Here is an 18179-nt window from a genome sequence, read left to right on the forward strand (position 1 = left end):
GATGATGAGGTCAGACATAACCCTCCCCTTCCTATGCAGTTCGACCTCATCACCTGTGGCACTCAAACCAAGGATTAGTGCCAAATCAATTCCCTACAAAAAGTACTAGAATCCTACCAAACCGAAAATCCTCCTCAACATTATCGCAAAAGAAGAGCAATATGTCCAACACAGGCCTACCCTATTTTATATATGGTAGACCTACATATGCCCAAAAGGAGTGCAACACACTCACCCTTTTCTTCTGTTCACGAGAGACATACGCAGCATTAGGGTGACCATAAAACTTATATAGTGGCTGAAGTTACACCTTTCGTTGACCATATTAGTAGGTCCAACAGTAGGTGGTTTGCCTACAATCTGCTTTGGGGCCATCTAAGATGTCTGCATCACAAATATAATAAAAAAAATTGAATAATATTTACTTCAAAATGAATCATCTTAAAAACTATAATGGAGAACACAATTTGCACAGAATAGTCATAATTCTTCATAACAAATATCTCAAATGTGCTACCACAACATCTCTGTCCATTAATTAGGCAAATCCCTAACCATTCCCACAATTTAAAAAGTAATGCCTACAAATACTACATAAACATGTTGGTTGCCTCAAAAAAATGGCTTGACAAAGTCGACATATTTTAAAAACCACAACAGGCTTGCTAAATTTTTCATTAATTTGTTCGCCAAGATCGCCCGTGAGATTCATGCAAGCAACAACATTTATCAGTATGCATATTTTCTGATGCAATAATCTTTTTTCACCATCCATATAATGAATTTAATAAATTATTTCATTTCGAAAAGTTGTACTTCTCTCATTTCTCCTGCATTCGGACACTTCCAAAACTTCATTATAGATTTAATGAGCCATCTACAAAGAGAAATTCCAGTCACTTATGACTGTGATTTAAATGGAAAGGAGCAATCTTCATAAGATGCATTATTATACTGAGGTAGAAACCTAGTCCATGACGGTTAAAACCTCACTCACCGTTGGCTTTTATCAGGCCGTTCAAACAACACCGTTGGTTTTTATTCCATTGGCAACGGCCTTACTCTCACCCTTCCACATACTTTGCCTGGTTCCGGGGCACTGCTCCACTTGCACCATTGCTCTGTTTCACCCCATCTTTAACCTCGATGGCGCCGCTCAGAAATCTTTGCACAATCTCCTTGCTAGGACCCTCCACCACCTTCTCCCATGCCTCGGCCTCGCCTTCCCTGGCCTCGCTTCAGGAAGAACTCGGTGGCGTCGATGCGATGCACATCCCAACCAGGGAGGGTGCAGAAGCGGTGGATCTTCTTCAGCTGACTTGCAGGTCAGCGTGCATGTGTTGAACTTGATCTCAGTGACCGCGGCCTCCAGCATCCTTGGCCCGCGTCGCTTTCACCGATCGATGCTCCATGCGGAAGTAAGCTGTCCATCTCCGGCACCCCGATCGACCTTCGGATGCCCTTCGAGTAGTCGCCATCTTGGCCGGAACCGCGCTCCTCGCCTCCTCCACCAGCCCTGCTCCACCATCTTGTCCACTCGTATCGACACGAAGAAGTGCAGGAGGGGCAGATCGACGTCGATCCACACGAAAGCAACTCTCGTACCGGGATCGGAACTCCGCTGCCCTCGCCATCAACCAATGCCTCGATGTACGAGTTGGAGCCGCCGGCAACGATGGGGGACGCGACCACGCCGGAGGATGGAGTCGAGTGGCATGCATGGCCGCACGGCAAAAATCGGAAGCGGTGAAGTCGGCGTCCGGGTGCACGCCACCGATCAGGTGGTGGGGAATGCCGGCGGACTCCTCCTCCGTCACCTTGTTGCTGATGACGTCAAGGCCATCATACACTTGCATCTTGTCCGAGTTGACGACTTCACCGTTAAATTGGGTGGCGAGGGTGATGGCCAACTTGGATTTTCCGGAACCGGTCGGGCCGCAGGACAAACACGACCTTGCCTTGGCGACGAGGGAGGCTGGCTGTCTCCATTGAGAAGGGTCCGAGAAGCAGGCAAGCTGGAAGGGGGGCTGAAGCTGCCGGAGTCTTTGGAGAGCAAGCCTGCCGTACGTGATGGTAATAGAAGGAATGCCATGAGCAAAAAGATACAAGAATGGCGTACGTGTGTTGGAGATTTATGAGAGAGCCTTCAGATCCTTGGTGGCCTATCTAGCTTGTGTAGATTGTGTACGTGAAACAAACTTATGGAGGTAACACGAGCCATACAAACAGTTTCATATCCAGATTATCTCTAGTTTACTGATTCAAATGGGAATTTAGGGACTTATCTATAATGATGTCATGTAAACTACGTTTCTAAGGAGGTTTGCACCTCTTTTCTCTATCAAAAAAGAAAAAAGATGACAGAAAAACAACAACGCCGACAAAAGTAGCGCTAGTAATACATGATTCCTTTATTGTTGGACAAGACTTTTTGTACAAATCAACATTGCGTGCATATAATATGCATTAAATGCAGCATTTTTTCTCGAATAATAATAAAAAAAATTTGATAAACACTAACATCAAACATTAATTTTGCCTTGGTTTCTATGATTTTAATTTTTAAAAATAAAAGTTAAAAAATAAAAGCGATGCCACTCCCGGCTCTTAGTTTCTTTGAATTTAAGGTAATAATTTTCATTTAAAGAAAAAAGAATAAGAAACAAAAGAAGTGCCCCACCAAAATAAAAGAAAAATAGAGCAGAAACAAAAAAAGATGGGATCACAATCTTTTTCTCATAGGCATGCATCTTTTTGTATCCACTATAACTTGCTAATATCTTGATAAAGATTGGTTGAAACTATTAAAAATACTATTATAACTAAAAAAAAAAATCAAAAAGTGTAGTAAGAAAGCAAGGAAAAATACCTTAAAAATGTTTATTTCTGTGACAGTCTTCTTTACTCGACTTGGTCTTGTAATTTGAAGATGGGAGGAGGAGAAGAGAAGAATCCTCAGAATATTTTTTTTTTAAAAAAAAATCTAATTAAGATTGTTCTTGAGTTTGGAACTTTGGTACCATCGAGTCTAGAGTTCACTTTTATAGTCACCAATCAAACAGATTTACCCTTCAAAGCCATTCCTATCATATGAGGTTTGGAAAGAGTTCAATGAATCGGACAAAATAGGAAAGAATATCCTGTTTGAATCTTATCCAATATTTACGGCTTTGCAAAATATCTTGTTTTAACAAAAATCAAGAAATAATTATAGTTTTTTAAATAAAAGTTTTGCGATATTATCTATTACAGAAACCAAGGATTCACCGAACTAGGTCGAGCCGCCCGGTTCGGCCGTTCCCGAGCCACTTGGTTCGGCCGTTCCAAGCCGACCTGGTGGGGACCCGGTTGGCTCGCATGTTCTTTTCAAACCCAACTCTGAACCGGCTAGAACTGGTCTTAAACGGGCTGGAACCAATCCCGAACTAGCTGAAACTAGTTCCGAACAGATAGAAACTGGCTGGAACCAGTCAAAATTGGTCTGAACAGGCCGGTCTCATGCGGAACTAGGGTGAATTCTAAACCGGCCCCCTCACCTTTTTTTTCTTTTGTTTTAAAGAGTGGTTGGGAAGGCCCTAGAAGTTTATCAAGCCTTCTCAACCTATCCGAATAACTCCCTCCTTTCTCACAGTAAAAAATATACTGATTCGGCATGATTGAAGAAGGATCCAGCCCTAAATCAGGTATGCTTCCTCTCTCCTACTTTATTTTTGCTTTTTTTATTGACGCCAAATTTTTTTTAAAAAATTTGCAAAATAAGGAAAAATCATGCCAAATTTTTGATTTTTGGCTTTATTTTATGATATATTGTATATTTACAAATGATCTACATGGTGACGTAAAATTTTTTAATTTTTTGTTTACATATAACTTTAAAAAATTAAAAATATATTTTGGATTTAGAAAATAAGAAAATAAAAATTATAAAATTATAAATTAGAAGTGTATTTAGAGGCATGTAAGATACTCTTCAAACTAAATTTGGTGTCCATTTTGATGCTATTATATGTATTGTGGCCTAGGCCTAAATTTAAAAAAAATTAAGAAATAAGTAGCTTTTGATACATTTCTACAACCTTAGAAAAAATATATGTAGCATCCATTATAAGGTTCTACATAGATCTAAGCTCAGATTAATTTTTTAAAATATTTATATTTAATTTTTTTTAATTTAAAAAATTATTAAAAAATTTATAATTAATACTAAAATTAGGAAAAATTAGTAGTATGTAATATATATATTTGAGGTATTTTTTAAAGTAAAAAAATATATTTTTCTAAATTTATGTTATTTAAACATATTTTTTTAATTTAAAATTTTTAAAATAAATAAATAAATAAATATTAAAAAATAATCTTATGTATTAGATAAATTAAATATATATATTTTGAAGTAAAAAATATTATCTTCATCATAATAAATTTTGCTACTTTTAGATAATTGATAAACTGATGTACTTAATAAACCTGCATAAATGAAACCATTAAGAAAAAAAAAATTAAAAGCATGATATTGGTTGGATCATGAGCAAATGCTCTCAATTCGACACCATTAAAAGTAAAACTAGTGCGACATAGAGTTCAAGAGAGAAGAAATAATCAGGTTGAAGCGGTACTTAGCTGGTGGTTTTTCTGACGTATCTATGTATTGGAAAATGCCCATAGGAGGTTTGGCAGCCCTTAAAGAAATAGTTCACTAATTTCAAAGCAACGAAGAAAAAATTTTTAAAAAGAAGGCAGAGATGGACCGCCGAATGAGAGAGTCATCTTCTCATCACTCCAAGGAGTCAAAGAAGGTATCCACTCTAGATGACAAGGAGGCACAGATCCAGGCTACAATGCAGGCGAGCCTGGATGATCATTAGTAGGATGATGAGGTGGTCAGGCATAGGGCTCGTTTGGACCCTGATACTACCAATCGGGTTTTGATTCTACGAGCAGCAAGGCAGATCCAGAGTTCAGTAGGACCTCCTTAGTTAGGGAGGCCATCAGCAGAGGCCAGTAGTCATATTGCATCTATGTTCACGACTTTAGGTAAAAGAAAGAGGTCCACCAAAAAAGATTCCACAAAGAGCCACCCATAAATGATTTAGATCTACATGCCTTTTCAGCAAGAATTCGAAGCCAGTAAGAGCGTTGATACAATGCTAAAGAAGGATAAGATAAAGGATATATGGTGAGCCATTAGATCCTGGTTCCACTTTAGTATCATTCCAGCAAAAGCAGCGGACAAATATATAGTGGTAGTGTATCGTTTTCTCCACACATGCTTCCAGTTCCAATGTAGATCTACGAAGACCAAAAAGGACTGGCGCTGCTCAGCACATCCAAAAAAGAGAAAAAAAAGGTACTTACAACCCTATGGAGAGTGTGGAGAAGACGCCAGTTCACTCAGATTCAGAAGACTAGGGCAGCAGCGATGACAATTTCGGTGGTCCATGATTTACTGGCTAGGGAGGTGTTGAGGACATGAGACTACCATTTATGAGACACGCTGCAAGGTGGTTTTTATTTATCAGTAAGGGCCTAGATTACACATGCTACACAGGATAGAAACGACGGTGCATGATTATAGCAAAGCTCATGAGGATATGATTGCATATAGAAGATGGACTCCTTGAGGTCATTCCGTAGGTTATGATGCAGCTGCAGATGACCTCGCACGTAGAGTAGTATCCATAAACATATTAGGTTTTGAGTCCGTATACTGCATTTTATTATCTACAACCACAGATAACCTATAACTTATACGGATACGGATATGGATATTGTGCATTCTGATGCATCATTTTTCAGTAGCTACTACCCCACGTAGCCCGGAGCATCTTATGGATCAAATTTTATTGCCGACATATTCGGATAGGCCCCTCTTATAGTCGTATTATCCACCAGAGGACATCTTTAGAGCTAGAGCTTCAATGAGAGGTCTAGAAGTGCTTATGTCACGCCCTGAACTTGAAGCGCAATAGATGCCGCATATCTGTATGGCGAACCATACAAGCACGCAAGGCTACATATCATATCAAAGCAATAATAAATTCTAAAATTTTATTTAATCAATAATTTATTCAAAGCAATTTTACAAAGCTCCAATGTAACATATATCAACATGTGCTAACTAATAACATCAATCAAATTAAACACTCTAACTAATCTAACTAAATACCCATAACTTGAAAATATCTTCAAAATTTATTTCTAAATATATGCAAATACCAAATGAAACGAATCACAGATCCTTCAAAGTAAGCAACATTGACACTCTCTCTCTCTCTTAATGATATCCATATCAGTCAAAATAAAAAATACTTTTCTTTTTTTTGACAACAAAATTCTTCTTAATAAGAAAATCATCAAAAAATATTTTCCAATCATAGAGCTAATATTATTGACCAGTTACAAAATAATTCAAACTACCATGCTTTCTTGAATTTATAAAATAACTTTCGAACAAAATACCCATCTGCATTGTAATTTGAAAAGATCTAAAATTTCAAATTCTAGGTAAAGCCAAAAAAATTCTAGAGTCTAATTCCAAATATATATTTTTTTTATAAGAGTTTCATGCATGATCCAGATACAGATTTCAATCCTCGAAGAATATTTCAATGAATATCATGAAATATTTTCTAGCCCAAACCTTAAATAACTTTTTATAAATGAATCTTAACTTGCTACCAAAATAATTAACTTCAAGCTAAAAGTAGCATCACAGTACCCTATATTGAGTTGAACTTCTTAAATAATTATATTGGACAATAATATTCTATAACTAATACTCCTTCATGCCCCAAACTTGGAGCAAAACAAATGCTTGCACACCTATATGACGGGCATACACGCATGCAAGACTAAAAATCATATTAAAGCAAATAATAAATTCTAAAATTTTATTTAATAAATAATTTATTCCAAAGCCAATCTTACAAAGTTCTAATGTAACATATGTCAACAAGTGCTAACTAGTAACATAAATCAAATGAAATACTCTAACTAATCTAACAAAAATGTCAATAATTGAAATATCATCAAAAATCTAGGGCACTCTTCAAGTCTCAAGCGATCATGCGTCTATGCATCTGGATTTAAAAAAATAAAAAAAATAGAAAAAAATATGATAATGAAATATACTAGCCCAGTAAGCAACATAATACCTTAGAATGGGGTCAAAGCATGCCAATACAACCCGATATATACTTATATTTTAGGCCCCAAATGATGGAATTTGGGCACCATGCTATGGGCCAAAGTGGCTGATGTCGCTCTTAGATCCTGTTCAACTCTGTTCGTAGTAATTAAAGTAGTCCATATCGAGTATGAGGATCCCCTTGGATCATATTTTTGTTGCAAACTGGTTTCTAAAGGCTCATATGAAGTTGTATTTAGCTTCTGAGATTACTGTACTTATTAAAACTTATGATGATATTGAGTATTTAATGATGGATTCAAGGATATATTTTTATTATTCTCCCAAATTTAATAGTGAGAAAGAAAGCCCGGTACTATCATATCCAGCTTAGTTTTATTCAAAAAAAAAGCATCGAAACTAGATAGATGCAAGTAGGTAGCAGACTGTAGCAAGTCAACTAAACCTGCTGATTCTTTTTGCAATACATACTAATTATATCTTTTAGATTATTCATATTCTTAATGCTGTCGGTCACATCGTATGACCAATGATTTAGTAGAATCATCAGAGGCTATACCATATTATTATACTCTACTTGGAATAATCAATCTAAAATCTATATATAGTTTATAGAATTGTATTTATCAATTATTATGCTTACATGGGCGACTTCGAACCGGGAACCTGGAGACAAGGCCCTATACTGGGGAAGCATGGTGTATGTCCGTATCTTGCTCACCTTGAATCAATATTATTGTCTGCCCATTTGATTTTGCTCTTTGAACATTTCTTTTCATTGTGTTCTTTCCTCCTTTATCGTGTTGATAATTATCTCATGGTCTCACGTGTTGATCAAAGAAAAGATTTGACTTTGCATTGTTTTTTTTTATTTCTTTGGGGAAATTATATGATCCTTACTATGATGGGAAGTTCTTGGTGCTCTTTGTTTTTTTTCCTTATATTTTGGGCCCTTTTGTATAATAGTTTAGGATTACTTTTGAAGAAGAATGCAATTGTCACGCGCCCACCGAGATTGTGGGTCGGGTGTTGTGGCAACCGCTACATACTTATAGGGAGCTCTCTCCACGAGCATGTAAGGCATCTCAACGTGATATCATCAATATGCAGCAAAATAATTTAAAATAATAATATGCAATCTTTATTTTATTAACTAACTCAACTTACAATGTCTCACAATTCTAACATTAGTCAAAGGTAATACATCAATATTTAATAAACTCTAATCTAATATAACTTGTGCCACAATTCTTTTAGTCGCTCTCTATATTAAAAAACCTCGGACCGGGCTAATTCTTTGAATTTGTTAAAATAGTAAGAAATCATATAATGAGCTAGACCACTGCATAAGTAATGAATATCTTAACTAGACAATTCATATAATAAAATATCAATGCAAATTATAATGAATCAATATAAAAGACATAATAAATTCTGTTTCAAACATAAAATTCATTAAAAATCTATATCCTTTAAATATCCGTATACGTAATCATAAATATGATTCGAAATAAATCACATTCAACTCAACAACCTTTAATTATAGCTACACTTATATCCTGTGGCTAGGCCAGAAATAGAACAACACTTATATCCTACGAAGTTGGGCCAGAATACCAGACTTATATTCTATAGGGTGGGCCAGAATACCACATTTATACCCTATGGTAGGGTCAGAATTAATAATAGTTAGAGTGCCAATGCATAACCCAAAGAGGAGGTGAATTGGGTTTATAAAATTTTGTAAAAATAAAAATTAAATCTCCTCAAGTTTTTAAATCTAATGAAATAACTAGATGCAACAAGTATAGCAAGTAATAATCATAAATATGCAACTAAGTATGAAAAAATAAAGAGTGAAGAAAAAAAATAATGCACGACGATTTATAGTGGTTCGGTCTCCTTTATGAGCCTCTTATAACTATTGGAAGACTAGAATGAGAATATATATCCAAGCTGTAGATTATGAATTATGGAAGGTCATTGTAAATGGGCCTAAATTACCAACTAAGGTTGTAGAGAAAAAAAAGTCATTACCAAGTCCGAAAATGAATGGGATGAAATTGATGTAAAATATATTCAAATGAATGCTAAAGCCATGAACTTATTGTATTGTGCATTAGATCCTAATGAGTTTAATAGAATTTCTACATGTAAAACGGCTAAAGAAATTGGATAGATTAGAAGTAACTCATGAAGGTACTAATCAAATTAAAGAGTCAAAAATTAGCATGCTTGTGCATAATTATGAACTCTTTAAGATAAATATCGAGGAATCTATTTCCGACATGTTTACTAGGTTTACCAATATTACTAATGCTTTGAAATATCTTGGGTAATCTTATACTAATGTTGAAATGGTGAGAAAACTTTTTCGGTCTTTGCCAAAAAATTGGAAGCCAAAATCACCGCAATACAAGAGGCAAAAGATTTTACAAAGCTTAGCTTGGATGAGCTTTTGGATTCTCTCATGACCCATGAGCTATCCATAAGCCGAAGGAGGATGATAGCAAAAGAAAGAAAGGCTTAGCTCTTCAATCATCCATCACCGATGAATCAAGTGAAGAAGATGAGGATCTTGCTTTGCTTACAAAAAAATTTAAAAGATTTCTAAGGAAAAAAAAAGCAAGGGGCAAAAAAGATTTCAAAAGAGAGATGCGGCCAAAGATGAAATCATTATGTTACAATATAAGAAGCCGGGCCATATCAAATATGATTGTCCTCAATTAAAGAAGTCAATTAAGAAGGACAAGAAAAAAGTCATGGTAGCGGCATGGGGCGAAAGTGATTCAAGTAGCTCCGATAATGAAAATAATAATGAGCTTGCTAATCTTTGCTTCATAGCAAAAGAAGATAATGAGGTAAGTGATTTTATTGATGGCAATTTCTTATATGATGAATTGACAAATGCTTTTGAAGAATTGGTCGACGAATTTAAAAAACTTGGTTATGAAAAATGTTTCTCTTAAAAAGATCATTGCTTCTCTTTCTAATGAAAAAAGAAGTTTTGAAAAATGAAAATTAGGTTTTGAAAAAAAAGTCAAAGAACTATCTTCAAAGTTAAAAACTTCATCTTCAAATAATCTAAAGCATGAAAATGAATCTTTGAAAATAAAAGTTCAAGATTTAACCTCCCACACTTTCTAAATTTGTGCAAGAAAAAGAAAACTTGAATACTTTACTTGGAAAACAATGATGTACTTTTAATAAGATCGAACATTGGATATGATATTCTCAAAAGCAAAAGTTTTATAAAAATTATTTGTTAAGGGCAGCTTCTTCAAGTTATTATTGTATAAGAATGGTCATATATCTTATTCATGCCCAATTAGAAGTAATACTTATATTGGAACTAAAAGGATTTGGGTTACTAAGAACCTATAAATGTTGGAACCAAAAATGTTTGGGTTCCAATGAAACTTGTATAATTTTTAGGGCTAACATTTTTAGACCAAAGAGAGTTTGGGTAACAAATTCCAATGAGTATTTTTAATTTTTGTAGATATGTTTGAAATCTCAAAACAAGAAGCTATGGATGGTTCTTAGATAGTGCTTGCTCAAGGCATATGACCGGGGATAAATTCGGTAAAGTAATTAGAAAGTAAAGCTAGATTAGTAGCCCAAAGTTTTAAACCAAGAAGAAGGTATTGATTTTGATAAAAAATTTTGCCACCGGTAGCTGGACTTGAAACAATTAGAATGTTACTTGCATTTGCATGTTTTAAAAATTTCAAGTTATATCAAATGGATGCCTAAAAATGCTTTTCTAAATGGCTATATTTCGGAGGAAGTTTACGTAGAACAACCTCTCAGTTTTCAAGATTATGAATTTCTAAATCATATGTTTAAACTTTCAAAAGCTTTGTTATGGTTTAAAACAAGCACCTACAGCATGGTATTGAAAGATTAAGTAAATTTCTTATTGATAATGATTTAACAAGAGGAAAACTAGATACCTACTCTTTTTATAAAATTAAAAGATCATGGCATGCTCATTGTTCAAGTTTATGTTGATGACTTTTATTTAATGCTACTAATGAAAGCTTGTGCCAAAGATTTTTGCTAAGTGTATGATGGGATGAGGTACTAAAAGAGAATAAACACTCAATCTAGATTGGTACAGTCCCAAAATGAAGCAGTGAACACCTAATTTTGATGAATAGAAGGTTTGACAATGTTTGAAGATCGTTATTCCTACCTCGAAATAAAGTTAGTTCAACTATGCACACAGTTTATCCTTCTCTGCATATAGTTTATTTGTTTGGGAACACAGTTATTTTGTCTGCAAACACAATTAATAGAACTGTGCACACAACTTAAGTGTTACTCTAAATTATTGTAATGGTTTGAGATGAGGTACTAAAAGGGAATAAACAGTCAATGGAGATTGGCACATACCAAATTGAAGCAGTGAACACCTAATTTTTATGAATAGAAGGTTTGGTAATGTTTGAATTGTTGTTATTCTAACCCTGAAACACAGTTAGTTCAACTGTGCAAATAGTTTAACTACTTTGCACATAGTTTATTTTTTTTGGAAATATAGTTAAATTAACTAGCGACCATAGTTAATTAACCTGTGCACACAGTTAAGTGTTATTCTAAAATTGTTGTAAGTGATTTGAGATGAGGTACTAAAATAGAATAAACACAATGCAGATTGGCACATAGAAAATTGAAGGAGTGAACACCTAATTTTCATGAATACGAAGGTTTCGTAAAGTTTGAAGACTGTTATTCTAACTCGGAACACAGTTACATCAACTGTGCACATAGTAAGTTCTACTCTGTACACAGTTTATTTGTTTCCACACATAGGTAAGTTAACTGCAAACACAATTAATTAAACTGTGCACGCCAGTTAAGTGATATTCAGAAAATGTTGCATAAGATGGCACGCTGAATTTTATGAAACTCCGATATGCTTTTAAGCATAGAAAGAATGGCTATCTGCAACACTGAATTCCAGATTTAAGCAATGTTATTGCTTCCTAAGTTAATTCCCAAAATGGACCAAAAATGGCACACAAGGGATTATGAACTCCCGGTACATTTTTAAGGAAAATGGCACGCTACAATTTCTAAAATCCTAAAGTATAATTACTGATTTTCAAAATGATAATGGGACCTAACTGAATTCCCAAAATGGCACGCTTCTGAAACTCCGATACAAGATTTAAGCATAAAAAAATGTTTTCCTAATTGAAATGTGGAGATGGAGCAAAAAGGCAAGCTGAATTTTCTAAAACTCCGATACGCTTTAGTTGCCAGATATGTTGGTACTCTTGATCATCAGTTTAGTGCCTGTTCATAATGAAAATTTCGTACCTACTTTGGATTACCAACCATTTGGAGATTGCATTTGATTTTAAACAAATTTCCAAACTGAATTACCAAATTGGAGGAACACAGATTCAATTGGCACACTAATTTCTGAAACTGAGGCAGACATTTAAGCATGTGCTGTTCACTAAATCTGTTTATGGCTCACAACCACATTTAAACTGTGCCGGCACACTGTTGAAAGTGTGTGCCGGCACAGTTTATGAAACTCTTTCAGAACCTATAATAAGTTACCATTATAGACATTTCAGCAACGAGCATGACAAGAAGCAGAAAAGAAGCTAATCATCTGAACATAATCAACATAATCATCTTTTCTGTTAAGATGTTATATTACACAAAAAATGAAAATGCACTCATCTTGCAATCATCTTTTACAATACATAGTCTAACCTCTCTTCCTACTTGACCTCTGTCCGTACATTGACCAAACTTATCGATTGCAATGCAGTGAAAATTTAAAAAAATAGTCCCTACAAGCCAACTCCTGTATAAAGAAGGATCCTTGAATTCTTCCTGCAATGGTCTCGAGGTGCCTCGTATCAGTGCCACTGCAAATATAAGCATGTATGCCCCGCAGTTCGACACTATCGGGCTTTTGTTATGCACATTCTCGAATTTCACGATAGGCTAATTTAGGGATATGGTATCCGACGCAGTTGTTTAGCCACGATAGCACAAAAGATGCCGCAATAATGTCAATAATAGATTATTTTTAGGGGAACCTATGATTACAAAAAAAAAAATCAGTGTAACATATTGTATAAGTGATACCAACATATCTAACAACGTCGTCCCCAATGTTGAAACTCTATAATGAGTTGTAACAATCGAAATGCTGCTCCCTTCAAAGTCAAGAGAAAGTAGATACCAATGTCATCCCGTATTTATTGGAATGAATAGATATCTACACTTTTCGAGATCAGCAACACTAAATTCCCGTTACCATATTTGAAGACTAGGCTACCATGATCTACAATTGTTTCGTAACATCAGTGGTTATCCCTGAATCCAACGGTAGATGCTGAACACAGCAACCTACACAATATATGAATTTTTTCAACAAAGTAAACAAAATTCATGAATGAGCCATAAGTGAAAATCTGGATCTCGCAGCGCAAAAATAAACACGGATTGTCAATGATCTCAGTATACACTCGATGAAAAAGCTCCAATATGCGAAAGTAGACATTCATTCATGTGTACGTAATAAAACAACATAGCAATGAATACCAAATTATATGCTGTTAAGTGAGGTAGAAGCATACGTCACTACGTAGTGGCTTGTCATGTAGGAGCTGCACTAAAGGCGTCACCGGTGCATGATGGTTTGGTAGTATCTTCGTCCTCCCAAACTTATGCCCTCACACAATTCAAATGTTTAAGCTAGAATAGAAGGTGATAAATGTGAGGTACTAAAAGTTAATATAATTTACTTACTCGAACTGATTTTCTTCAAGGAAGAAATTAATAGCTTTTTCGTAGTACATAGGGAGTATACCTTCTCTCTTTCCCGTGATAGGTACATTTTGGTGCCACTCTTGGCCTATCTGGCAACACCGCTCTCTCAACATCTACAACTTTAGTGAATAGTACTAAATGCTAAGTTGAATAAATGGTGAAGACAACAATTTTAGTTAGCAAAGTTAACTTTTATAAACTTAGCAAATTGCATATGGATACAAAATCACGTAAGGACGAGACGACATTTCTATACCGCTCCCGAAGGGGATGTTTCCTCCCTTGCTGGAGCTGACTTGTGGAGCTCCATTTAATGCAGTAGTGATAGGCTCCAATAAGTTAGTTGACCGAGCAGGCGATCATCCTTTTGAATGGTAATTGCCATACTTCCTTCATCTATTTTGGTGACTTTCAATTTCTTTTTAGCCCTTTTATAAGTCTTTGGAAGCTCTGATATGGCCTTAGCTTTTTTCATAATATTCAGTAGATCCTTCGCTGGTGATGTTTCTTGTCCTCACACTGTCAGCTAGACTAGATATTTGCTGGCAAAAAAAAAAGAGAAAAACGGCAAAACCCCAACTATATGAACCTAAGCGGTCTAAATCATCAACCATATGAACATATGCCTTAGGAACATAGTAGTGTACGGTTGGAAAGAGAATAGTCCCAAAGAGATATAGGACCCATAATTTTGTGAAATCCTCCACATCTTGTCGTTACAGTCTTACCAACAAGGTATTGTAATCTATTTTTAATTGCATCTCTATCGGCCTTTTTGTGGGTTACCCTCAATAATCGGATGATGAGGTCAGACATAACCCTCCCCTTCCTATGCAGTTCGACCTCATCACCTGTGGCACTCAAACCAAGGATTAGTGCCAAATCAATTCCTACAAAAGGTACTAGAATCCTACCAAACCGAAAATCCTCCTCAACATTATCGCAAAAGAAGAGCAATATGTCCAACACAGGCCTACCCTATTTTATATATGGTAGACCTAGCATATGCCCAAAAGGAGTGCCACACACTCACCCTTTTCTTCTGTTCACGAGACATATGCAGCATTAGGGTGACCATAAAACTTATATAGTGGCTGAAGTTACACCTTTCGTTGACCATATTAGTAGGTCCAACAGCAGGTGGTTTGCCTACAATCTGCTTTGGGGCCATCTAAGATGTCTGCATCACAAATATAATAAAAAAATTGAATAATATTTACTCAAAATGAATCATCTTAAAAACTATAATGGAGAACACAATTTGCACAGAATAGTCATAATTCTTTCATTAACAAAATATTTCAAATGTGCTACCACAACATCTCTGTCCATTAATTAGGCCAAATCCTAACCATTCCCACAATTTAAAAAGTAATGCCCTACAATACTACATAACATGTTGGTGCTCAAAAAAATGGCTGACAAAGTCGACATCTTTTAAAACCACAACAGGCTTGCTAAATCTTCGTTAATTTGTTCGCCAAGATCGCCGTGAGATTCATGCAAGCAACAACATTTATCAGTATGCATATTTTTCTGATGCAATAATCTTTTTTCACCATCCATATAATGAATTTAATAAATTATTTCATTTCGAAAGTTGTACTTCTCTCATTTCTCCTGCATTCGACACTTCAAAACTTCATTATAGATTTTAATGAGCCATCTACAAAGAGAAATCCAGTCACTATGACTGTGATTTAAATGGAAAGGAGCATCTTCATAAGATGCATTATTATACTGAGGTAGAACCTAGTCCATGACGGTTAAAACCTCACTCACCGTTGGCTTTTATCAGGCCGTTCAAACAACACCGTTGGTTTTTATTCCATTGGCAACGGCCTTACTCTCACCCTTCACATACTATGCCTGGTTCCGGGGCACTGCTCCACTTGCACCATTGCTCTGTTTCACCCCATCTTTAACCTCGATGGCGCCGCTCAGAAATCTTTGCACAATCTCCTTGCTAGGACCCTCCACCACCTTCTCCCATGCCTCGGCCTCGCCTTCCTGGCCTCGCTTCAGGAAGAACTCGGTGGCGTCGATGCGATGCACATCCCAACCAGGGAGGGTGCAGAAGCGGTGGATCTTCTTCAGCTGATTGCAGGTCAGCGTGCATGTGTTGAACTTGATCTCAGTGACCGCGGCCTCCAGCATCCTTGCCCGCGTCGCTTCACCGATCGATGCCTCCATGCGGAAGTAGCTGTCCATCTCCGGCACCCCGATCGACCTTCGGATGCCCTTCGAGTAGTCGCCATCTTGGCGGAACGCGCTCCTCGCCTCCTCCACCAGCCCCTGCTCCACCATCTTGTCCACTCGTATCGACACGAAGAAGTGCAGGAGGGGCAGATCGACGTCGATCCACACGAAGCAACTCTCGTACCGGGATCGGAACTCGCTGCCCTCGCCATCAACCAATGCCTCGATGTACGAGTTGGAGCCGCCGGCAACGATGGGGACGCGACCACGCCGGAGGATGGAGTCGATGGCATGCATGGCCGCACGGCAAAAATCGGAAGCGGTGAAGTCGGCGTCCGGGTGCACGCCACCGATCAGGTGGTGGGGAATGCCGGCGGACTCCTCCTCCGTCACCTTGTTGCTGATGACGTCAAGGCCATCATACACTTGCATCTTGTCCGAGTTGACGACTTCACCGTTAAATTGGGTGGCGAGGGTGATGGCCAACTTGGATTTTCCGGAACCGGTCGGGCCCAGGACAAACACGACCTTGCCTTGGCGACGAGGGAGGCTGGCTGTCTCCATTGAGAAGGGTCCGAAAGCAGGCAAGCTGGAAGGGGGGCTGAAGCTGCCGGAGTCTTTGGAGAGCAAGCCTGCCGTACGTGATGGTATAGAAGGAATGCCATGAGCAAAAAGATACAAGAATGGCGTACGTGTGTTGGAGATTTATGAGAGAGCCTTCAGATCCTTGGTGGCCTATCTAGCTGTGTAGATTGTGTACGTGAAACAAACTTATGGAGGTAACACGAGCCATACAAACAGTTTCGTATGCAGATTATCTCTAGTTTACTGATTTCAAATGGGAATTTAGGGACTTATCTATAATCATGTCATGTAAACTACGTTTCTAAGGAGGTTTTGCACCTCTTTTCTCTATCAAAAAAAGAAAAAAGATGACAGAAAAACAACAACGCCGACAAAAGTAGCGCTAGTAATACATGATTCCTTTATTGTTGGCACAAGACTTTTTGTACAAATCAACATTGCGTGCATATAATATGCATTAAATGCAGCATTTTTTCTCGAATAATAATAAAAAAATTTGATAAACACTAACATCAAACATTAATTTTGCCTTGGTTTCTATGATTTTATTTTTAAAAATAAAAGTTAAAAAATAAAAGCGATGCCACTCCGGCTCTTAGTTTCTTTGAATTTAAGGTAATAATTTTCATTTAAAGAAAAAAGAATAAGAAACAAAAGAAGTGCCCCACCAAAATAAAAGAAAAATAGAGCAGAAACAAAAAAAGATGGGATCACATTCTTTTTCTCATAGGCATGCATCTTTTTGTATCCACTATAACATGCTAATATCTTGATAAAGATTGGTTGAAACTATTAAAAATACTATTATAACTAAAAAAAAAAATCAAAAAGTGTAGCAAGAAAGCGAGGAAAAATACCTTAAAAATGTTTATTTCTGTGACAGTCTTCTTTACTCGACTTGGTCTTGTAATTTGAAGATGGGAGGAGGAGAAGAGAAGAATCCTCAGAATATTTTTTTTTTAAAAAAAATCTAATTAAGATTGTTCTTGAGTTTGGAACTTTGGTACCATCGAGTCTAGGGTTCACTTTATAGTCACCAATCAAACAGATTTACCCTTCAAAGCCATTCCTATCATATGAGGTTTGGAAAGAGTTCAATGAATCGGACAAAATAGGAAAGAATATCCTGTTTGAATCTTATCCAATATTTAGGGCTTTGCAAAATATCTTGTTTTACAAAAATCAAGAAATAATTATAGTTTTTAAATAAAAGTTTTGCGATATTATCTATTACAAAAACCAAGATTCACCGAACTAGGTCGAGCCGCCCGGTTCGGCCGTTCCAAGCCGACCTGGTGGGGACCCGGTTGGCTCGCATGTTCTTTTCAAACCCAACTCTGAACCGGCTAGAACTGGTCTTAAACGGGCTGGAACCAATCCCGAACTAGCTGAAACTAGTTCCGAACAGATAGAAACTGGCTGGAACCAGTCAAAATTGGTCTGA

The 18179-nt window shown here is 36.7% G+C and overlaps 1 protein-coding gene and 1 pseudogene across 1 annotated transcript; both read right to left on the reverse strand.

Annotated features, from left to right (window-relative positions):
• Positions 1–1064: 1064 nt before the first annotated feature.
• Positions 1065–1989, reverse strand: LOC103699860 (annotated as a pseudogene).
• Positions 1990–15814: 13825 nt separating this feature from the next.
• LOC120104575 (adenylate isopentenyltransferase 5, chloroplastic-like) lies at positions 15815–16758 on the reverse strand. The gene has a single exon (XM_039115914.1). The coding sequence runs from the start codon at positions 16712–16714 to the stop codon at positions 15815–15817; it is 900 nt and encodes a 299-aa protein (XP_038971842.1). The 5' UTR covers positions 16715–16758.
• Between the last annotated feature and the right edge of the window lie 1421 nt (positions 16759–18179).

This window comes from Phoenix dactylifera, unplaced genomic scaffold, assembly GCF_009389715.1.
Source record: "Phoenix dactylifera cultivar Barhee BC4 unplaced genomic scaffold, palm_55x_up_171113_PBpolish2nd_filt_p 000026F, whole genome shotgun sequence".
Classification (NCBI taxonomy): domain Eukaryota; kingdom Viridiplantae; phylum Streptophyta; class Magnoliopsida; order Arecales; family Arecaceae; genus Phoenix; species Phoenix dactylifera.

What these genes read in the sequence shown, in the direction of transcription:
- LOC120104575 (XM_039115914.1), bottom strand. Translation starts at nt 16,714, where the DNA reads ATGGAGACAGCCAGCCTCCCTCGTCGCCAAGGCAAGGTCGTGTTTGTC.